The sequence below is a fragment of the Helicoverpa armigera genome, chromosome 31 (assembly GCF_030705265.1).
Source record: "Helicoverpa armigera isolate CAAS_96S chromosome 31, ASM3070526v1, whole genome shotgun sequence".
NCBI lineage: Eukaryota > Metazoa > Arthropoda > Insecta > Lepidoptera > Noctuidae > Helicoverpa > Helicoverpa armigera.
In genome coordinates this window covers 4842768-4867465 of record NC_087150.1, presented here as the reverse complement: position 1 = coordinate 4867465, position 24698 = coordinate 4842768, and the positions used below count along the sequence as shown (strand labels likewise).

At 36.7% G+C, this 24698-nt stretch overlaps 1 protein-coding gene and 2 non-coding genes across 3 annotated transcripts; 2 read left to right on the top strand and 1 right to left on the bottom strand.

Moving 5' to 3' along the window:
- Positions 1–1123: 1123 nt before the first annotated feature.
- LOC110383033 (lysosomal alpha-mannosidase) lies at positions 1124–24025 on the top strand. The gene is made up of 18 exons (XM_064043187.1): positions 1124–1189; positions 3161–3263; positions 3764–3851; positions 3949–4007; positions 4583–4709; positions 7223–7428; positions 9866–9999; positions 13590–13726; positions 14346–14441; positions 15029–15158; positions 17277–17352; positions 18022–18142; positions 18525–18615; positions 18986–19076; positions 19587–20067; positions 21055–21343; positions 22154–22649; positions 23244–24025. Exons 1-18 carry the CDS (start codon positions 1124–1126, stop codon positions 24023–24025), a joined length of 3573 nt encoding a protein of 1190 aa, XP_063899257.1.
- Positions 8009–8090, bottom strand: Trnan-auu (transfer RNA asparagine (anticodon AUU)). The gene has a single exon. It is a non-coding gene; the product is annotated as a tRNA-Asn (tRNA).
- On the top strand, positions 17047–17128 carry Trnan-auu (transfer RNA asparagine (anticodon AUU)). The gene has a single exon. It is a non-coding gene; the product is annotated as a tRNA-Asn (tRNA).
- Positions 24026–24698: the final 673 nt, after the last annotated feature.

Here is a 24698-nt window from a genome sequence, read left to right as displayed (position 1 = left end):
AATTATTTATATTTGTTCATTCCATCAGCATTGTTTTAAAGTGACATATATCTTAGTTGGTTGATATCGGTGGTTCAAGTTAAACGTTGTTCTTAAATTGTTAAATATGTGGAGTTCGATTAGCCCGGGGAAAAGGACATCTAGGGTTTTTTTTTTAGTTTTTGACACTATCCGACTCGTGTAAAAAGCGGGCGAAAGCTTGTATTATATTATAAAGCTGATGAGTTTTTTTGAACGTGCTTATCTCAAGAATTAGTGGACTGATTTGAAAAAAATATTTCAAGTGTTAAAAACTTATATCAGAAAAAAGTTACTGCAGTGTCTTAAAATTCGGGCAGATTTGACATACTTTAAAATTAAGACTTGTTTCTTTCAGCGGTTTCAGCCGCGTCCCATTAAAACTACTCCACGTATAAAAGTTCCCATCGATTAACCGGGTAACTACCACTAGTACTCAGCTTTTTTTTTCCGACGTCAAAAATCATCAAATGACCCCTCCCGCTGTGTTAGCAGCGGTGAGGGAGTGTCAGACTCTTACTGACTAAAAACCGTCGTGTTCCGTCGTAGGTCTTTCATGTGCCAGGGCCGCGGTATCTCTTTCGAACAACCCGCAGCACTGGTACTCAGCTGCATCCAGTTTAACTGAAAGAAAGCCGAATCTAACATAGTTGGGACAAGGCTAGCCTAGGTTTCACCTGTGTCCCATGAAAACTATTCCATGCACGTGGATAAAAAGTCCCCTATTGCTTTCATCGATAAATACGCTATCTAACATTGAAATAATTGTTCAAATAAAACAAATAGTTACGCGTTCAACAAACAGACTTTACTTTTGACGCTTCAAAGGTATAGAATAAGAATAAGAAATTTTATTTGCTAGGAACATGGTAATACAAGATGTTACAGTAGATATAGTGTTTCATATTCACATGTCCCGCCGTTTAACCGGCATGCAAATTTTATATGACCATCATCATAATGTGGTAGCTAACAAACTATATTTTTGAAGGTAACAAAGTGATATATTTACCCTAAAACTTAGTAAAAGTGTTACTGTGTACAAACAAACAGTATGTTTTACATAATACTCCTGCAATGTCTGGGTGTTACCCCCGTGTTCTCAATGACAGCTGTCACGAAAGATCTGCTCACCCCACTAGTGGAGTACGGAGAAGGATGCGGATATATGGTAAGTGTTATTATATACCTTTTTACACGCTTTTTATTAGCTTCACCTGTATGTTTGTAGGTTTGTATGTTTGTATGTTTGTATGTTTGTTTGTAACCGACTTCTTTGGGCGCGATTTTGACCCACTTTAAACGGCCAGATTTCGTTCAAACTTTGTAGATTTATTGAGGACCGATGACAATACACTAATTTGATAAAATTATTCCATTAATGCTCAATCCTTCTCCATGTGAGAGGAGGCCTGTGCCCAGCAGTGGGACGATAAAAAGGCTGTAACAGAATTCCATTTTAACCGACTTCCCAAAAAGGAGGAGGTTACACATACACATCGATTACTCCGAGGTTTATAGACCGATTTACGTGATTCTTTTTTTGTTCGACTTGGAATAGCTGCCAGTTGGTCCCATATTCATCAGGTCAGGATCTGATGATGGAAACCCTGAGAAATCGAGGGCAACCTTCAAAACTTGTAGGCTTGCTTTTAGGCGTACACCTAAGTGTAAAAACTTGACACTTAGGTGTACGCCTAAAAGCACTATTCAACTGTGAAGATTTGGAGCTGACCTGATGATGGAGACCAGAGAGGGTCGAGGAAACTCGACAACTGAATATGTAAACTACCTCGTGTTTGGGCTTAAATTATTTGTATTGGCAAGACCTTTGCAACAGTGAAGGTTTGAAGCTGACCTGATGATGGAGACCAGAGAAAATGGAGGGAACTCGACAACTGAATATGTAAACTACCTCGTGTTTGGGTTTAAATTATTCGTATTGACAAGACCTATGCAACAGTGAAGGTTTGGAGCTGACCTGATGATGGAGACCAGAGAAAGTCAAGGGAACTCGACAACTGAATATGTAAAATACCTCGTTTGGACTTATATTCTTTGTATTGATGAGAACTTCCCACTTGTATGGATGTGTGTATGGATAGTGACAACTATTCGTATCACTGAAAAGCTTTAAATAAATAACCTTTTTACAAAAAAAATACTTTTTTTATTTTATTATTTTATTATTTACCACGCTTTTTTTTAAATATTTTTTTTTTGTATTCACACTATTATTAATTTATATTCATTGAAATTTTTAACACTGTTTTCTTAATTTAAATTCATTAAAATTTATTTCCTATTTTTTAGTTCGTTTTTCTATAAAAAGCGTGTTTTTTAGTTTTTTTAAACTATTATTTTATAGTTAAAAAAAAAGCTGTAATGTAACTAAAAAAATTTTTTTAAAAAATACTCAACAGATTTATTCTAGTTTCCAGTTCTTTAATTACGTAGATATTAACATATTTACAATACATATCAAAAACTATCCTAGTAAAACAAACAACTAAAAAGCGTCAAAAAATTCATCCCCATCGCTGTCAACTGGGAGCGTGCCCAAGAGGCTGGCAGCATTACCTCGGATCGCCATGCTGATTCTTTGTCCGAGGTAATAGCCAGCCTTCTGGTCACGAGAAGCGTCAACCAGTCGCCTAGAAAGATCTTTAAATAAGAATTATTAATTTAGGTACTTTACTTAGGTCCGGTTACTGATAAAGTTTCAGTTAGTTATCGGATAGATAATCACCAGTTGTTATTACGGCTATTAACTAGATGAAGGTTTATTTATTTAATCATGCATGTTCATGTACACAGATACACACACAGAATACAGAAAAGAAGAAAGATAGAACACATAGTACATAGGCACAGCTTATTTCAAGAGAAATTTCTTATAATATCTGCCAGATATTGCTATCCGAAACCTGTAAAAACAAAACTTATAGTTTACCTTTCAGATAAGTTCCTGATAAGATATCAGAGACTTTACAGTACTTCGGTTATCGATAGACAGTATCAGCTCACCGTATGAATATAGGTATTTGTTAGAAAAATAACTTGTCCGCATGAAAACTCCTACCTAATTATGGATGAGGGTAGATTCAGAAAAAGTTTCATATTAAAAATAATTTCTTTACAGAGTTGTCCCATAATGGGTGAAAACGTGCTAAACGTGCACGTTGTACCGAGCACACACGCCGAACTAGGATATACTAGGACATTCTACCAGCATTTTACTGGCTGTAAGTATATCCATCTATCTAACCTTATCTATACTTTACAGACTGTCATTTATCATCCTTGGCAGTCGTTACGAGTAGCCAGAAGCCAGCAAGTTTGACTAAAGTCTTACCTAGGAGTAATGGGTTGCCCGGGTAACTGGGTTGAGGTCAGACAGGTAGGTAATCGCTTCTTGTAAAACACTGGTACTCAGCTGCATCCAGTTAGACTGGAAACCGACCCCAACATAGTTGGGAAAGGCCAGAAGTCGCTCCATCGACTGCCTATCTGACCCCCTCAACCCTATAACCCTGCCGACCCTTTGGTGAGACTGGTTGTCAAACTTTCTGGCTTCTATTATAACGATTGCCAAAAATGTTCAACTCTGCCGATGCAATTTTACTTATTTCTTGAATCACGGAAGCACACATTATGTGTTGCTTAAACCATATGATTGATCGGCCCGTTACTTAGCCACGTACTCTTCAAGGGACTGATGATGATACCTACTGTATGTTTCTAGATGATGATATCTACGACCACAGTAAAGTCAATATGAAGAATATCTTGGATGCTGTCATTACCGCGCTCTGGGCTCATGAGGAACGAAAGTAAGTACAAAAATTCATTCATGTTTAGGTAAGTAGATCTACAGTTACCTTATTTTCTTTTGTTATATCTTGTATCAAATCATTTGTTTGTTTTCAGGTTTACATTCTCCGATATGCCATACTTTTTCCACTGGTGGAAAAATAGAGATATGACAGGTAAGAATTAACAAAAACTGATTTGGTTTATTTTGCTCGTTAATAGTTAGATTCAATTTGTTATTTTTTTGTAGAGTACCTGTATCTCCATACAATCTTTACTAATAACATATAATATAATTTGAAGAGTTTTTATTTGTTTGAACGTCCTGATCTCAGGATCAACGGGGTCACTTTGCAAAAATATTTCAGTACTAGCTGGTGCCCGCGACTTCGTCTGCGCAGGTTTAGTATTTCAAACAATATGTTTACAAATTGTAGCCTATGTGTTATTCTGATGTATAAGCTATATTATTGTAAAGTTTCATTAAAATCCATTCAGTAGTTTTTGCGTGAAAGAGTAACAAACATCCATACATCCATACATACAAACTTTCGCGTTTATAATATTAAGTAGGATTAGATAGGTTAGCTGGTTCTTCAGGGAATACTTTTATCCGGGAGCACAATTTAGGGCCTATGTAAAATGCAAATTGGCTCGTATGCATCTATCGTAGCCAACTGGTTAACACCGCCATTCAATAAAGCAGCTAGCCGTTTGACTAAGCAACTAATACTGTGATTTTCTTCTCCAGTCAAGCGCATGATCTACCAGCTACTTCGTCAGGGTCGACTGTATTTCGTCGGCGGGGGATGGAGTATGAGCGACGAGGCTACCACCAGCTATCATGCTATTATTGATCATTTTACTTATAACCTCAGGTAAATAGACTATCATCATCATCATCATCATCATCAGCCTATCACAGTCCACTGCTGGACATAGGCCTCTCCAAGTGCACGCCACTGAGATCGATTTTCGGCTTCTCGCATCCAGCTCCTGCCAGCCGTCTTGCGCAAGTCATCACTCCACCGTGATGTCTATGTTACCGGCCGAACCCGATTTTAGGACAAACCAGTTTTGCCTAGGCTCAACTAGTTCTTCCTATACGCGTTAGGATTAACTAGTATAGCCTAGTCCAAACTAATTTGTCCTAAGCCCGATAGGACGGACCAGTTTAGGCTAGGCAAAACTAGTTGATCCTGATATAAGTACGCACACTCTAGGATAAACTGGTATAGCCTAGTCAAAACATATACATATCTAAAAGTCTAAATAAATAGATGAACTAAATAAAGTACTCCGTGTTTAGAAAAATAATCATCTTTATTAAACTATAATGATTCGTCGCTATGGATAAATTGATAATACGAACAATTATGTAGCTACATATAACAATATGTACTACATATATGTAGCAAACTAACAAATAATAGGTAAGTATTTTTTTTAATAGAAGCAATAATCAAATCTCAAATTAAAATTGTTGTCGTTAAAAGTTATGGATAATAATATTGATATGTAGTGCATTTATTTAACTTTCAACATATTATTTATATGTTTAAATATTAAATTATAAAAAAATAAATAAGAAAACATTTAAAAATATAAAAAATAGATGGTTAGGGTCCCAGAGACAGAAACCTCCTCACAATACGCGCCGTATCAAGGAGTACTGCCTTCTGAATCAATCCCTTGATCCAGCCGCCCAACGAGAGCCTCCTGAGGTGTTGGTCGAGGCTCTTGGCTATTAGACCATTGGCCGTAATGACAATCGGCACAATAACAGCCGTGTCGACATCCCACATGGCGACAACCTCGTGCGCTAAGTCAAGATATTTTATTTGTTTCTCTTTCTCAGCTTTCACGAGGTTCTCGTCATGCGGGACGGTGACATCGACTATCATCGCGCGGCGCGCTAATCGATCTATCACCACTATATCAGGCTTATTGGCTGAAATAGTCCTGTCAGTGATGATAGATCGATCCCAGTACAACGTGATATGGTCCTTTTCGAGAACTGGGTCGGGCGCATACCTGTAGTACGGTACCTCAAGATCTACAAGTTTGTATTGCAGAGCAAGCTGCTGGTGGATGATCTTGGCCACTTGGTTATGCCTGTGCAAATATTCACCGTTAGCCAAACGAGACTCACCCGGATGGTGACATGCCCGACATATGTCAACCGTCCCGTCTTTCATAATATATCTCCGGTAGTTATTCGTCAGGATAACTTCGTCCATAATTGCACATACAAACCCTTCGGTTTCTCCAAATAGGTCACCGAAGCGTAGCCAAGATACGGACGCATTGAAGTCTACATCGGGGCCATGAAGAGCCCCGAAGAAGCGTCCGTGTAGCTGTTTGCTCTGCCATACTTCCTTGCGATCATGGGTAGTTAGTACCACAGGTCTGCGCCAGTTCTCATTTGCCAACGATAGCGGGGTGAGTCCTTTGTCCACTGCTACCATATCACGATGCATACCCACGTCGCTTTTGAGAAGATATTCTCTGAGACTGCACACCTCACGGTTGTGGAGCGTCTTTGCATTTAAAAAGCCTCGGCCTCCACATTTCCGTGGGATGTAATATTGATGTAATATTGATATATTAGAATAAACTAGTTTTGCCTAGCCTAAACTGGTCCGTCCTATCGGGCTTAGGACAAATTAGTTTAGACTAGGCTATACTAGTTAATCCTAACGCATATAGGAAGAACTAGTTGAGCCTAGGCAAAACTGGTTTGTCCTAAAATCGGGTTCGGCCGGTAACATCTATACTATACTACATAAATAGACTATACTACATAAGTAATTATACACACTCAATATCTGTCTCAATAGAATTATTATTAAAACGCACTCTTCCTACAATGATTTAAAGTTGTTTTTTGCCGTTTTTAAAGACTGCAATGGCGAAAAAGCGAAACGTTAGGTCTCCATAAAAAAAAAAGATTCTTTAGAATGCTCTACTCTGCATCGTCATAATATTACAAAAAGTTAAACAGGCGTTAGTAAAGTTTTTTAACACAGTAGCAATTGTTGTGTACAAATTCATCAAAATATAATTATTAGTTTCACTTGCAAACAATATAATTATAAAGTTATGTGAAACTTCACATAACTTTCTCAGGGTAAGCTTGAAAAGCACATGTCTGCAATTGTCGTTATTGTCGTTTCTTTTATTTAAAAAAAAGCGTCTACGGAGTTTCTTGCCGGTTCTTCTCCATGAGACCCACTCTTGTGAACCGTGCAACTAGCTTGACGTATCGAAAGAGCTTTATATATAATTGACTTTGTCTTTTAGGAAAATTCTCCATACATTTGTTGGAGTAAATTGTACATTTTACTTTCTCTATAGTAAAACTATTACATTTTTCATTTTCTCCTTTCAGAAAAATCAACGCCACATTCCTAGATTGCGGGCGTCCTCTAGTCACCTGGCAGGCGGACGTCTACGGCCACTCCAAGGAGTTCGCATCATTGATGGCTCAGATGGGCTTTGATGGCCACTTCATCAATCCCATCAGCTATGAGGACGAGCTCAGCAGGATGAAGAGTAAAAGCTTGGAGTTCATTTGGAGAGGGAGCGATGATTTGGGTGAGAATTAATTACTTAAATACCTTGTTGTACATACTTAATCTTTAAATAAATTATTTTAATGGAAAATCTTGACCCTATTACTAAGAGTTCTGGCTGTATCTCATGAACCGTGTTAGTTAGACAGCTATCATTTTCACAAATGATGTATTGGTTTTGCCGCTATTACAACTGAAAAGTAGAATAAAATAAATATTTTGGGGGTGCCGACACAGTAAACGTAATTGTTTTGGTAAAGATAATGGCACGGAACCCATCGTACGCCAACTCACACTTGGTCTGGTTTTTTTTATAGGCGTTGCTTTTTCCAGAAAGTTTTTTGCTAACTGCATATTATTATGTTGAGGTCGGTTTCCCATCTCATCTAATGTGCGTGAGTACTATAGTGCGTTATAGAGCGACTGACTGTCTGGCTGTCAAACTTCATTGCTCCTGACTACGCGTAACGTTAACGACTGCCAAGGATGTTCAAATGACAGCCGGGACCCACCAATTTAACGTGCCCTCCGAAACACGGAACGAACTCGTCATGACAAGATGATTACAAACTACATAAAAATTAAATCAAAATTCAAAAGTTCAGCTCGTGAAGGATTTGAACCTCCGCCCTCCGATTAATAATCCAAATATATCGGCACTCTTACCAACTGAGCTAACGAGCCTTATAGTCATAGCATGAAAATGGACGCTCATTTTCCTCCTAATGACGTCATAGACCAAGGCCTAAGTCCACCGACAATATACCTCTAAACGTCAGTTGTCTTAAAACAACTGTTTAGTATGAATTTTAACGTTCAATTTTCAATCTTTTAAGAATAAATAAATAAGAAAATCACGCTTTTATATAATTATGCACGTAAAAAAATACAAGACTTTTTTAACAAGTCCAAACACAGTTATGATACGATGTTCCATCTTGAAGTTCCAGTTCATATCTACCGGCTCCATCATCAGATCAGTTCGACAGTACCATATTATTGTATTATCATCAGAACTACATACAGCTGCCAATTTTCATGACTCTACGATCCTTGGAAGATGGTTTTAGTTACCTTAGATTCAATTACATAGTTACATACAGGTCGACCTGATAAAAGCGTGTGAATATTCGACGTAGTCAATTGTTTTAACAAAAAACTGACGTCTAATTTTGTCGGGGAAATTGGCCCTAGTTTAATGACGAGTGTGGGTGAGTCAATGCATACAACTTATAATGATAAACATTAATCATTGATATAGTGTAAATTCTAACCGTCTTACCACAAAAACTTTTAAACGTCAGTTTATGCCTTGTCTAAAAAAATGTCAAATTATGACGTTGACATATGGTTCATTTTGCAGCCAAAATTTTATTAGACAAGTGTAAAACAGGGTTTAAAGTTTTTGTAGTAAGGCCCTAACTGTTTACCGCGGTTCCACCCGTGTCAAAGTCAATTTAAAATAGGCCTATGAAAGCTCTTTCGAAACGTCAAACTAGGCGCACGGTTTCAAAAAGTTGGTCTCATGGAGAAGAGCCGGCAAGAAACTTTAAAAATAAAACAATATTTACAAGTTTTCTAGCTATTCCTGAGAAAGTTTAATAATACAAATGATGTATTAATAAATTATACAAAATGTCTTGATGCTATTAACTACACTAGCCGTTTTCCGGGATGAAATATAGCCTATGTTACTGGGAAGAGTGTAGCTTTCCAACAGTGAAATAATTTTTCAAATCGGTTTAGTAGATTTGGAAGTTTTTAGGGCACAAACAAAAAAAATCCTCTTTATTATATTAGAATAGAGAACCTAAAACTATAGTATTTAAACATACTATAGAGATAAATATTATGTCTATTGAATAGATTGCGAAATAACCACTTGTAAAGTACCTATCATTAAGTTGTCAGTACGTTGTGCCAGTGCTATGTGTGACTCACCCATGATTCACACTGCAGTCGTGTTAGTTGTACTATTTATAACTCAAGAACGGTTGAACTGATTTGGCAGAAAATTTGTACTGATTGTTTATTCCCAAGTACCTACGGTAAGTAAGTAGTTCCCTCAGAACGCGGATGAAATTTCGGTATGAAGGTAGTTGTACATAGGAATAAGGCAGGACGAATTTGAGGAAATTGTCTCCTTAACATATTTTAATTACAATACGAAAAAAAATTGACACCATGCAAAATGAACTTTTTATTACAAACCCTCACACTGTAGACTAAACAGAGTTCAGCAATAAGACTTTTTATTATAAATCCATATTTTCGATTGGAACAAACTATTGGCTCAAGTACATATTATTTAATTTTAACAAAACATTAAATATTTACTCAATGATTTGATTTTTGAAAGTCTCTTGACACCACTTCTATGTAAGTTCTTAAAAATGATGTAACTTTTTTTCTTTCGCAACGCCTATTATACATAAGTATCCATTTTCTCATCTCCCTAGGGCAAGACACAGATATCTACACGCACAAGCTGTTCGACGGCTACTGGTCTCCGCCAGGGTTCTGCTTCGGAGGCTTCTGCAACGACCCTCTCATCATCACGTCGGATGCCACCTTCAGTAACGTGGAGGAACGGGTGAGTTGTAATGCTGAAACTAGTGGTTGAAAACAAGAAAGAAAGTATCACTTATTTGTAAGTGTAGATCAAACATTTTTTTAAATTATTTATTAGATGTTTTTACATATCCCTACTAATATTATACATACGAAAGTAACTCTGTCTGTCTGTCTGTTACGCTTTCACGTCTAAACCACTTAACTGATGTTAATGTTTGGTACAGAGATAGAGAGAAAGAACATAGGATAGTTTTTATCCTGGACTTTTGAAGAGTTCCCTTGGAAACGCGATATAACCGAACTCGACGCTGGCGAAAAAGCGGGCGGCAGCTAGTATAAAATAAAGATACCTAAAAACTATCCTAGAAAAACCAAAAAAAAAATAATCTATAAAGCATCATTTATTTGCATTAATATACCTAAACGTTGACTAGAAAGAATGCATGGCATTAAGTCCGCCTTTGTACACGTTTCTGAAAGTAAGTAAATAAATACGGGTACAATAAATTGTAAAGTTTTACATCTCCGATTCATATTCAGCCATTCTCTGACATAATCAGGCGTACATGCAGAAAACGAAACAGTTGGCCGATAGTTCGTTTTGGGCTCATAAATCCGTATGCAGATTACAAAGATCTGGGGGCCGATTCTCCTAATTTTACTTAAGCGACATGCGATTCACATTCGACCGAGATCCAATCCCGACTCAATTAGGTACGATTGAAGCGTATGTGGCCACTATTTTTTCTTTTAAATAAACGGTTTTATCCGTTTCTGTGATTCAATAATGAATCATATTGTCTGCAAATTATTTACGATGCAATATGGTTGTAGAGCAAACTACCGTATAGACCAAATGGCAGACCAATCGCAAACCAATCGAATGTTATTGGAATACGATTGGTTTTTTATTAGTAGTCGAAAGCCCGATATAGTTAAAACTGCTATTGCGATTCAATTTTGATGACATTATTAACTTAAGAGAATCGGGCCCCTGAACCGATTTAAATAATATTTGACAAACAGATTTTGACTGGGTGATTTTTGATGAGAAAAAGTCTTGTGTTAATAAACAATTTTGACTTTGATTGTAGTAGTTCAAGTCATGGGTGGAACCTCAGTTTACATCTGGTATCTCGTACCTGGATATAATTCAGCTGAAAGAGAAAGTGAGCCCCTGCTCACTTTTTAGTCGTCCGAAAGTTTGATCGAATACTGGACAAATATGGACTACCTAGTATCAGATCGAAAAAACTTTGATTAAATTCACGACTTTTAAGAAAAAAACAATGATATAAGCATTAAAAACTCCGATCTACAAGGAACATACATATGCCAACGAAAAACGAAAAAGTAAGGAAATGGAAATAAAAGGAAACTCTTCGTTTCATTTTCAACTCATAACTTTCTTAAAGTTTACAGATTTGCAATAAACTGTTTCAAACTTTTCTTTAAAAAGCCGGAGCCGCAGACAAACAAATTATATACCTAGATATAGACACACACGCTATAGGTACTTAATACACCCCATCGATTCGTTTGGGGTTGAAAGTAAAACTTTTAAACATATGCATACACATATAAATGCATGTACGATCATTCATAAAAGCATTTTATTGATTTTAGGACAACAGAAAGCATATTGCTTTCCCGCTTTTCAAAATGGCGGCCATGCAGCGCGCATGCGTCAAACTGACATTTGACAGTTAATAAGCAAAAGAAAGTAAATTCAGTCTAGTATTTTAGTATTTAAGTATGACCTATTAATATCGATTTTTAATTAAGATAATATGGATGTAAGGAAATAAATAGAGAGAGAATTAGAAAAGCTCGGAAAATGATAACTAAGAATAGGAGTTGATAGAATTATGTGCATCTTTTTCATATGTACGGCAAACTAAACTGCTGTCTTCTTCTTAAAATCAATATTTAGGTGGTCCAACAAAGTTTTCACTGCAGAAAACTTTCGAATGCATCTGTTACAACCAATGAGACGACCCCAAACCGCTATTGAGGGACATACAGCCACCCTTTTCGTACACACACGAAAACCCGTAAGGACATTTCCAAATTTTCACCCTTGAATATAATCAAAACTATTAATGTTAGAAAAAAACAAAAAATACTCAAAAAAACTACATTAAATAAGCTTTAATTTGAACTAAACATGTTAGAAGAAAAGTCTTACCAGTGTCGAGAAAAAAAATCTTAAAGTTCAAATCCTGAATCGCGCAATGAAAGTTCGTCGGCTAGGATTCATATGAAGAAAATATGATGGAGAACTGTTGGGGGGTCCGTTGCTACTACGGAAATCGGTTTGCTGGGAGCCGATCTAAGTCCCAGCCACTATATGTGACGCTAATATAACAGCTAGGTTAAGTTATGTAAGGTACTTCTTTAAGATACTAATTCAGATGATACACAGTCGGTTACAAGATGAGGCGAAAGTCCGACCCCACGTCAGTAGCACATTTGACCTCCTTTTGTCATTTTGAACAATTAAAAAAATAATTTAGGATTCCTTTTTTGAATTTTGTCTAAAAAACTATAGAAAATTCAAAAAGAGAACTGTCAGCAGCTCTCTAAAAAGTTTAATTGCACAATTCATAGACTCCTTTTTTGAATTTTGTTTAAAAATACAATTGGAGTATTCAATTTTTGAATTGTGTTTAAGAAAGACGATTCAAAAAGAGAATTTTTAGTAGGTAGGTCTTTATAAAATTTTGTGAGGACTACCGTTTTTGGTCACCAGTTGGCGCCACTGTTGATTTAGGTTCAGAGGTACGGCTATCGTATCGGTGCTAAAACTTCCCGAGTTCCCGAGAATTATGTGTTACCCAAAGAACACATTCTTTATTAAATTTTGCTCAATATTCTTTTAGAAATTTCTTTTTCAAGAAATAGCACTTCATTACCACTTGGAATTACTGGTATGAAGGAGGAAACAGAAAGAAATATCACCGATATGATATGAGAAAAAAAAATATTTGGTACCGAAACCATACATATATTTTCAGGAGATCACTATATCGAACGGTTGTGACGTCAAAGAAAGTTTTTAGTACACAAAGTTTAGTAAATAAAAATCTTTAGACCCGATGAAATTGATAGCAAAAAGTTACATCATCGGATCTTCCTGACAAAATTTTATTTTTGATCAGCGCGTTTTCTTCATCCATACTCTTCCATCAACCGTCATCTTACAAGCTCTGGCCATACAATTTTTTTTTATTATTTTTTCAAAACTGTACCTACCCATTTCCAAAATAAAAACTCAATATTAAGTATAATAAATATAACTAAAAATCCAACTAAATACCTTCTAACTACCCGAAGCATTGACCCGAAGCGACTGCCAAAGATGTTCGAATGACAGTCGGGACCCATCAGCTTATCAGGCTTTCCGAAACACGGAGAACTCGTCAAGAAATAGATGATTCATTAGTCAAATGATGCTGTATATATTAACTATAATAATGTAAATAGGTACATAGAATTAAATCCATAAGTAAATCTTTCAAAAGTCAGTGATGACACAAATGAGTAATTATTGTTGTAAAATGGTCACAGTTAGTCCAAAATTTATGTTTTTTCCTGCTCTATCTTCAGGTAAAGGTATTCCTGCATCAGATCTCTCAGCGGCAGAGTCCGTACTACACGACTCGGAATGTGATGGTCGTGATGGGAACAAGGCTCGGCTACCATGACGCTAACACCTGGTTTGATAATATTGATAAGCTTATTGCGTGAGTATACGGTTTATTAATATAATTATAAGTTTGTTAATATAGTGTACATATTCTTATTTAAATAAAATATTGGTTTATTTATTTATTTTATGTACGCACTGTAAACCACAATTTGAAATTACATAATACAATTGAGTACAAAGGTACTGCTTATTTTTAAAGAAAATGTGCAAATCTTATTTTTGAAAGAGTTTTTGTAGAATATTAATGGGATAATAAAACGTCAAATTCAAAGTCAAATATTTTTATTTCAAATAGGTCTTTGCAGGCTTCTATGAAATATCACAATAGTTGAATAGTATGAAATGGCTCCAAAAAGGTTATCTACGATTTCAAACGACTTTGGAAAAAGAAAAGCGAATAAAAAACGACTTCTAAAAACACTGCAGCTACGTTTTGGCTCCTTTTTCTAGACTGATGCAATTAAAAGTATTTTTTAGTGTTTTACACTTTTTTCGAAGTCGGTCTATATTTTTTAGTCTTCGCGCACTAGCAGACGACCATTTTCTAAAATGTCGCACAAATATGCAAATTTTTTTGTTCGTCGATAATTTTGGAGAAATCTCGATTTTCCGTAGCACATGCTATGAGGGACTGAAATTATTTTTTGTTTCAGTAACGTAAATTCGCGGCAATCAAATTATAACAAGGGCAAAGTTTATCTATTCTATTCAACTCCAGCTTGTTACCTGAAAGCGGTACATTCGGCTTCGTAAGTAAAAACATATTATTATCTTTACTTAGATACATAGTAAAGCAGAACAATTTATTTGAACGCATTGATCTCAGGGAATACTGTACAAAGAATAATACTTTCATTGTTAGATTACCCCCTTTATCAAGAAAGGTTAAACGTTTTAATCACATTAAATACATTACATTACTATCCTCTGCACTCAGAAACATTTCATGATTACTTAAGTCACTGCTTAGTGACAGATTCTCATAGAAATTCTGCACTAAGGAACGGCTTATGTAACCACTCCGAGTGAGTCCATTAGCTATTTAGAGCATCTTGAGGAAAGTAAGCTTAAAATAACCTCCTTTGATAAATGAGCTATTTAATAACAACTAACTTAATTAGACTACAAAAATGATTTATTTGAAAGGTACATTACAGTCGGGTGCGAAACTCCCCACTGGACGCGGGTGAGACCGCAGCATACAGCTAATGTTGTTCTAGTTAAATTATTTGTTAAATGGACTGCAAAATTATCCCCAAATATTTAAGGTTCGCGTAATATGTTTTCCACTGTAAGTAAAACACCAAAATTCTAACCTTACCTTTTATCATTTCAGACCGAAGTTATCAACGAAACAGGATGATTTCTTCCCGTTTACTTACGACAAGGACACGCATGCATCAGGCATGTATACCTCGCGACCGGTGATCAAGTACCTAGCTAGGGAAGTGCATCATTATATACAGGTGAGAAAAAACTTATATTTCTAGCATTTGATCTCTCTTCGGACAGCACGTTAATGCCGGTCCTGCTTGTGATCTCTCTCCGGTGGTGTCGGATTGCCGTCCCATCGCGCTATGAGAGTGAAGGAATAGTGAGTGCACCTGTGTCCAAGCTAATGTGCGTGCACTATAATATGTCCTGCGCAGCTGACAGATCAACTGAAATATCATATTTTTGAAAAAAAACTACGTACACAAGTTATGTCTACGACGTAGCGGCGTAGGCCATGTGCTACGCCGTAGGCTTCGCACTACGCCGTAGGCTTCGCACTACGCCGTAGGCCACGACCACGCCACTTCTGAGTATTTCGTGGACAAATTATTGAATTGATAATAATTTCACCTTGACTTTGACATAAGAGTTTATTGGCGATGCAAATATTCTAACTAGCGCCTCTAGTGTCAAAATTGTGAAGCTGTCTAAGAACAACACTTGACAGATATCCATACAATTTGTGTCAATATACCTCGCAAAAAAATTAAAAAGAAAAATATGAAAATTATTATCGTGACATAAATTGTATAGAAAAGGCCGTCAGTGTCGTCCCCAGCGGGGCCCAGTAGGGTCAAGGCCTGCCGAGGCTGCGGGTTGTTCGAAAGAGTTACCGCGGCCCTGGTACATTTAAGACCCACGACGGAACACGACGGTGTTTAGTCAGTAAGAGTCTGACACTCCCTCACCGCGCGTAACCCACAGCGGGAGGGGGCATTTGATGATTTTTGACGTCGTTAAAAAAAAGCCGCCAGTGTCGTTCTTAGACAGCTTCTAAATGTCGCCACTAGAGGCGTGCGGATAATCTTTGCATCGTCAATCTCTCGCCAATCTTGCTGCGAAATTCATCAAAATCGCCAAAAACTGCTAGACCTAAGGATACAGTAAGCTCGTTTTGCGTGAATCAGATTGTCAATAATAATAATTAACAAAACGTAGGGTAGCTGTTTGTAACTATAATATCAAGACGACCAACACCTTAGTCTGCATACATGTCTAACATGTCTTTTTCTTCCATTCCTCTCCGTCAGACGTCATACTGACATCCACTCCCTTCTGCTTCATGTCCTCTTTCAGGCAATCAATCCATCTTTTTCTCGGTCTACCTCTGCGTCTCCATTCTTCCACATTCATACTTAGCACACTCTTTGTAGCATGCGATTCACACTGTCTCATCACATGCCCATACCACGACAAACGCTGACCTCTCATTTTTTTTCTGTCACCGTCGCTACTTTCAGGCTTCCTCTGATACTCATTCCACTATCCTTAATAGCTAGTATTTACACTATATCAATCTTTGATGTTTATCATTATAAGTAGTTTGCTCTGACTCACCCACACTCGTCATTAAAGTAGGGCCAAGTTTCCCCGACAATTATAAACGTCCGTTTCTTGTTAAAACAATTGACTACATCGAATATTCACACGCTTTTATCAGGTCGACCTGTATGTAACTATGTAATGGAATCTAAGGTAACTAAAACCATCTTCCAAGGATCGTAGCGTCATAAACATTGGCAGCTGTATGTAGTTCTGATGACAATACAATAATATGATACTGTCGAACTGATCTGACGATGGAGCCGGAAGATATGAACTGGAACTTCATGATGGAACATCGTATCATAGCTGTGTTTGGACTTGTTAAAAAAGTCTTGTATTTTTTTACGTGCGTGGTTTTCTTATTAATTAATTCTTAAAACGACGGTTTAGATTGAAAATTGAACGTGAAAATTCATACTAAACAGTTGTTTTGAGAAAACTGACGTTTAGAGGTATATTGTCGGAGGACTTTGGCCTTGGTCGATGACGTCATTATGAGGAAAATGAGCGTCCATTTTCATGCTATGAGTATAAGGCTCGTTAGCTCAGTTGGTAAGAGTGCCGATATATTTGGATTATTAATCGGAGGGCGGAGGTTCAAATCCTTCACGAGCTGAACTTTTGGATTTATTTTGGTTTTAATTTTTACATTGTTTAAGCTCGTGGGTAAATAACGAAATAATGGCACGGAACCCTTCGTGCGCGAGTCCGACTCGCACTTGGCCGGTATTTTTTATTTAAAAAGCTATTTTTTTTCTTCACAGATCGCTAAACAATTACAAGTATTCGCTCAACTAGGCAACAATGATAGAAGATTTGAAGAACTGATGTGGATTTCAGGTAAGACATAGTGAAAAGACAACAAAAGTGGACAAACGACCTTATAAAGGTCGCCGTCGACGCTGGATGCAGGTCGCCTCCAACAGATATCTGTGGAGATCTAAGGGGGAGGCCTATGTTCAGCAGTGGACGTCCGCCGCCTGAGATGATGATAGTGAAAAAGTTTTTCAAATCAAACTAGTAGATCGGATGTTTATTTTTTCACATAAAGTAAAACCGACTTCAATAACATGTCAGAACTTTTCCTAAGTCTGACGAATACTATGTATGACGAAAACCGCATCAAAATCGGGTCAGCCAAACATGACACAATCTCGCACAAACATTCAGGCCAAACTAAAACCTTAAATTTTTTAAGTCGGTAAAAAATGCATGAGGGACCGTCTTGTCATGGCGATTTCCTCCGTGTTTCGGAAGGCATTTTAAGTTGGTGGATCCTGGCTGTCATTTTAACATCTTTGACAGTCGTTACGGGTAGTCAGAAGCCAGTAAGTCTGACAACCATTCTTACCTAGGGGTATCGGGTTGCCCAGGTAACTGGGTTGAGTAGATCAGATAGGCAGTCGCTCCTTGTGGCACACTGGTACTCAGCTGCACCCGGTTAGACTGGAAGCCGACCCCAACATAGTTGAGAAAAGGCTCGGGAGATGATGATGTTTATTTTTTCAGGAGTTCTTCAAGACCATACTATTATAACTGGTGGTATGAGGCCCCATGTTACTGAGTATTATGCTAGAAAAGCGTTCCTTGCTAGAGAAATATGTTTGCAGATTTTCAGACCGGCTTTAAAGTAAGTATAAAACTTGTTAATATTATAAATGATAAAATAAGGCTGTCTGTCCAGCTTTATCGCTAAAAAAACTGGACCGATTTTTATACATATTTGGAAAATAGATAGTATACTATAGAGTCCTAGAAAGGACATTAGTTTACTTTTTAGTAGATTTTAGTAGAATTAAGCTTATTGTAAATTCATAAAACTTACTATCAGGTAGTCTTTTAATCACCAAGAAATATAAACCATTTCACTATAACGATAACCGAACTATTTTCAGTTGTCAAATCACCGATGTGACCAATGAGCGGCAAGTATACGGCTGGTTATGGTTTGGTTATCGTTATAGTTAAATGGTGCAACTCACACTAACATCTAATGGTTCATTTGTTTCCAGTATTCTGCGTAAATCTCCAAAAGAGATGATTTACTACTCGTGTCAGTTCAACGTGTCATCCTGTTGGACTTTAGAGGGAAATCGATTCTTTGTGAGTATCAATACGTATGAGTAAACATAGTTACTCATTTACATACATATATTAATAAATAAAACTGAACTATTAAAATAACTGGAATACTTGTTTTCTGTCTCTCTTGTCGGTTTGTTACGGCTAATCTTTAAAATGGCGGGACTGATTTTGATGAGATTTTCAAGACGGGACGACAACTGTTCCTATACGCGCGCCAAAACCTGCTAGTGTCAAAGAAAGTTGAAAAAAATTGGACTGAATTTCTTGTATTTCAGTTATCTAATTTAAATTATTTCTAGATCAAGTTACCCCTAGTTATATCAGTTATCTTCGAGATTTAGTCCAATAAAAACCAGTGCAGCCATTTCAAAGATGATTACCATTTCAGATAGTAATATACAACCCGCTATCCTGGCCTGTGACGATGCCTGTCAGACTGCCAGTGACCAGAGGCATCTATACTATTTATGATCCTAAAGGTAGGTATACAAAAATAGGCTAAACTTATGTTCTTTTCATATATGTATAATACTAGCTCATTAACTAAGTGACAACCGGTCTTAGCCAGGCGTATTGGGTTTCTCGGGTACTCAGCTGCATCCGGATAGACTGGAAGCATGAATCACTCGAAAATTGCTTTTAATTTTTTCCCACTGTTTCATTCACGTCCCGGAAGAATTACTTTTTGCAACTGGGTAAAAAGCATCTTTTGTAATTTTTCAACCTCTATCTATCTGTAAAACAAATGACATTTAAATCGGTAAAGTAATTTTAGTGTGAGAGCTTGCTAATAGATAGAGTTAACTTTCGCATTTATACATGACTTAAAGGATTTAAAGAACTGATTTAAATGGGTAGGTACACTGATACTTTATATCCAGTAGCAAGAAATAGTCCCCACTTAATGTGAATGAAATCGTCGAACACTTAATACCGAACATTTCCTTCTTTCCATATAAACCATGTACTAACCATACTACAATTTACAGGCATAAAACAGAACCACTCAGTATTCTCAATACCAGACTTAGTAAAATCAGTCCCACACCGAGGCGACTATGCCACCGAAGATGAAATAGTTTTCATAGCCGAAAGCATACCGCCACTAGGCTTTAAATCATACTACGTAGACCGTCTCACAATACGCTCACGAACCAAACGCTCAATTATCAAGAAGTTAAACAAAAATTCTAAGAAGAAAAAGTATTTGACGAGGCAGACAAATAATCTGAAGATTGATGACAAGTCTTTATTGGATGATATTCCTGAGTACGAATATTTTGAGGATGCTACAGAAAAGATTTCACCGTCTTCGAAACTGAATTTGGTAAATGTATCGAAAGTGAAAGAGCTGGAAATGTATACAGATTTTGTGTTCACTCCGCCGCCTCAAAAAGTGCTGGAAATCGATGAAGAGTTAGAAGCGCAGAAAATTGTGTTGCAGAGTAGTTCTACTGCTGCGCCTGTACCGTAAGTTCTGTCATTTTGTTATTTTGAGTTAAGTATATAAATGCTACACGTTACACTTTTTAACCGACTTCCCGAAAAGGAGGTTCTCAATTCAATAAAGAAAACCGACTCCCTAAAACACCGAAAAGCAAAAGAAAGCTATTTAGGTGCATAGGGCTAGAAGTCGGTGGCGAAATATACTTGGGTACATCCATTAGATGCCGACTTGTAGGCCGATGCAACTAAGAATAGTTTTTGGACATTTGTAGGACAAATAATATAATCGATTTATCGAACATGGAACGAAGCTTTAGTCTTCGCTGTCTGTCTGTCACCAGGCTGTATCTTATATATTATATCGGGTGTGTCGTTCACAATTACATTAAATGAAATGCGTTAATATACTGGTTAATATATGTCGATTAAAACAAACAAAAAATAAAAATACGTAAAAATAAAAAAATGATTTTTTCAAACAAAATAAATAGAATAAAAACGTGTGAAAATTAGAACACCATATAAAAGCCAGTCATTACAAACAACTGAAATTCTCCCTTGAAAACTGACATCTGTCAACTGGTCAAAACATTTGATACTCCTAACTTTATCTCTGCTTTACACATGATGTTGTAAATTATAAAAACGAAAAATGACTCCTGTGGTTAAACCACTGAATGGTTTAGGTTATTTTTTTTACAATTCGTCATAGAATATCATAAAGTATATGTGATAGGATTTAATATGATTGTGAACGACACACCCGATATACCGTGGTAGTTAGACAGTCGAAATTTTCACAGATGATGTATTTATGTTGCCGCTATAACAACAAATACTGAAAACTAGAATAAAATAAGTAATTTAGGGAGCTTCCATATGATAAATATTATTTTTTTGCCGTTTTATAGGTACGGAACCCTTCGTGCGAGAGTTCAAATCGCACTTACCAAGTTGTTCAATAAAATGTAACTTTTTGACGTATGTATAAAAGTGCTACATTTTCAACAGATTTACAACCCGCACAACGACAACGACTTCCACTACAACAACGGCTTCGACTTCGACTTTCACTACGACTTCTACTACAAAACGGCCTTTCACTACGACTACTACAGCTACTACAAAAGGGACTACTACAAAAACTACCCCGAATTACGTGGAGTATTATGACGAAGATACGACGGAAAATATAGTTGAAAGTACTACGCCGTATTTTGATTTCGAAAAGTATTATCGACGAATGGAAAAATCTGGGTATCATAGTATGGAGTCTAGTGATAATTTTATTAAGAATGAGGTTAGTATGTGTTATAGTTATCGGCACGAATCTCGAGCTCTGACCTACATCTGCGCAGTGATTTATTAGCAAGGAACCAATCCCGAGTGACGGCCATGACGCGATGCACTGAGGGCCAATCATTGCTTTAAAACGCCCCCGCGCCTCGCTTCATACCACAAAAGGGACCAAATAAATTACTTCTGCGCAGGTGAAGGTCGGAGCTCAAGATTCGTGCCGATAACTAAAAACAATGATAAAAAAGTAGGTTGTGTATTTGACTGTGTGTTTGTCGTGGTGTAAATATGTATAGTTTGAAGATCTGTAGACACCGACTTCTATAGAAGTCGTAATAGAAGTCTTTGACGTCTATAGAAGAAGTCAGTGTCTTCTAACAGAAGTTGGTGTCAGTGTTCAGTATAGTCAAAGGCTTTTGCCCTTTCAGAGTTTTAGTAGTTTTCACAATATTTCCATAGCGCATCTTGTGCATGGGGTCTCGGGTTCGATTCCCGAGCTTTGTGGGTCTAAAGCTAATGCTTACATAGCAGCTCTAGGTCTGGAAGTTGGTGATTAATACACCCGTGCATCGTGTCGCACGTTAATGTCGGTCGTGCTTGTAATCTCTCTCCGGTGGTGTCGGATTGTCGTCCCATCGCGCCATGAGAGTGAAGGAATAGTGAGTGCACCTGTGTCCAAGCAAATGCTTGTGCACTTACAATATGTCCTGCGCAGTTGAACTCCTTATATGTCCATATGCAGCCGCCGTAGCCTCAAGCAATCTAGGACTAAATAAACACACATTTCTAAACTCATTTTTTTATTTATTTTCAGTACATACAAATAAACTTCAACGACAAACGCAAGCTACTATCAATAGCTTTATCGAACGGTGTCAGCATATCTTTTGACGTACAAATTTGTTACTACGTATCAGACGACCCTACAAAACTAGGAACAGACAAGAAAAAACCGGGACCTTACATTTTCAGACCTATGGACCCCCAACCTCTGTTGATATCAGACAATTTAGAAGCTAAAGTTCTGAAGTCTGACATTGTAGAAGAATTACAGATTAAATTTTCTAATTACGCTGGTGTGACTCTTAGACTATATAAAGGTCTGCCAACGATAGAATTGGATTGGATCGTAGGTCCGATACCTGTGTATGATGATTTAGGAAAAGAAATTTTTATAAGATATGTTACTGATTTGAATAATAAAGGGGTTTTTTATACTGATAGTAATGGAAGGCAGACTATTAAGAGAATAAGAGAAGTTAGACCGACTTATACTCCTACTATTATGGACGCAGCTTCTGCGGTTGCAGGTAAGTAGTTTTTTTGACTAGATTTTTAAGTGTATTTGATTGAATTTCAAATGTAAAATGGTTTTATAATGTTTTGACTAAGTTAATATTAGATATGCGCCGTGATCTTATCATTTGAGGTATAATAATGTGATTTAAAGTAATTTTTGATGTCTTGGTTTTACTCCGAAAGTTCTTAATGCTTATGTGAACTTAGACAAAGTATCTAAAAACTATATCTACTATTTTTGAACTAGCTTCCGATAGTTTTTTTATACTTTTCTAGAAAGGACTTCTCGCAACAAGACAAAAAGTTCTCTGTGTTATTCTGATACAAGCTATGTTACTGCTAAGTTTCATCAAAATCTATTTGGTAGTTTTTGCGTTACATCCTGACACAAAAACTTTCGTGTTTATAATATTAATTCCCAAATTTATCGACACCATAAAAGTTATTTTCTTAAAACTACTGTTCACTATGAATTTTCACTTCGTTAAATTTTCAAAGTCAACAGTTGTTTTAACAAAAACTTACCTTTATTTTGTCCATAAATATATCTAGGTACAATTTCCCACTCCAATCCGTTCCAATTAACAAATATTTTATTGTTTCAGGAAACTTCTACCCAGTGACATCAAAAATCTACATTGAAGACCTAGAAAAGAACATACGCCTATCAGTATTCCCTGACAGATCTCAAGGCGGAACCTCCTTATTGGATGGCAATATAGACTTAATGCTAAACAGAAGAATCTTCACCGACGATAGTGGAATCCAAGCTTATCTCAACGAAACGGAATTTGGCCAAGGCCTAATAGTTAGAGGAACTCACCACTTATATATTTCCAAAGCCGATTTTAGACCTAACAAAGTTTTCGAAAAGAAATTTGCTAAAGAATTGGAGTTAGGTCCTAAAGTTTTCACCTCTATACATCCAAGTTATTTTAATATAAGCTATGATGCTTGGAAAGATAATACTAATGAGTATTCAGCTTTAAGAATGAAAGTTCCTATCGGTATCCATGTTTTGACTGTAGAAAAATGGCACGATAAACTATTGATAAGACTAGAAAATTATTTAGAAAAATCTGACGTAGTAAGAAATAGGATCAAAAAAGTATTCATAACAGATCTGTTTAGAGATTTTAGAATTACTGAATTAAGAGAAACTACTTTATCAGCTCATATTTGGTTGGAAGATTACTTTCCTTTGCAGTGGCAGAAAGAGAAATTTGTGAAGAATTTTAACCAAGTTTATGGGAATATTAGTAATTTGGTCTTTAGTGAAGATTCAGGGTTTCCCGATAGACCATTTACAAGAGTAAATTTAGATAGAGGAATAGACTTGAAACCGCAACAAATTAGAACGTTTGTAGCTAGTTATGTAAGACTGTAAATATATGTAAATATAGTTTTTTTAAGTTGAAAAGGTTGTTTTATTTTCTTTATGTGTTGGTTAAGTTGAGGTTGATTTGAAGATGGGTGACAAAACTGATTCAACTTTTAATTTCTGATTATTATAGCTGTCTAGCTTCTGCCAGCGGTTTCACCTGCATCCCGTGGGAACTACTTCCCGTACCTGATAAAAAGTAGCCTTCCTCGATAAATGGGCTGCAAGAAATTTTCAAATCGGACCAGTAGTTCCTGAGATTAGCGTGTTCAAACAAACAAACTCTTCAGCTTTATAATATTAGTATAGACTTGATGATGTGAAGGAAAACATCTTGAGGAAACCTGGACTATATAGTCTGAAATCAGCAACCCGCATTGAGCAAGCGTGGTGATTAATGCTCAAACCTTCTCCGTGTGAGAGGAGGCCGCAGCAGTGGGACGATAAAAAGGCTGTAACAGTAACCACAACTCCGTTTTTTTTTGTTCTAAAAGGGCATTCCAAATGCGTATTTTATGCATTATTACATAACTAGCATTCGACAGTGGCATATGTAGTGGAAACTATTTGCCAAACATGGCAAAAAAGCAGCTTAGGTATATTCTAATACTAACGACCCGCTCCGGCTTCGCACGGGATGACAGTATTTCCCTACTATTTAAATGTATGTTTTTATACA

Coding starts and splice junctions, on each gene's coding strand:
- LOC110383033 (XM_064043187.1), top strand. CDS start 1,124: ATGACAGCTGTCACGAAAGATCTGCTCACCCCACTAGTGGAGTACGGA. Junction 18,616..18,985: donor TAGAGGGAAATCGATTCTTT/GTGAGTATCAAT, acceptor TTACCATTTCAG/ATAGTAATATACAACCCGCT. Junction 21,344..22,153: donor ATAATTTTATTAAGAATGAG/GTTAGTATGTGT, acceptor ATTTATTTTCAG/TACATACAAATAAACTTCAA.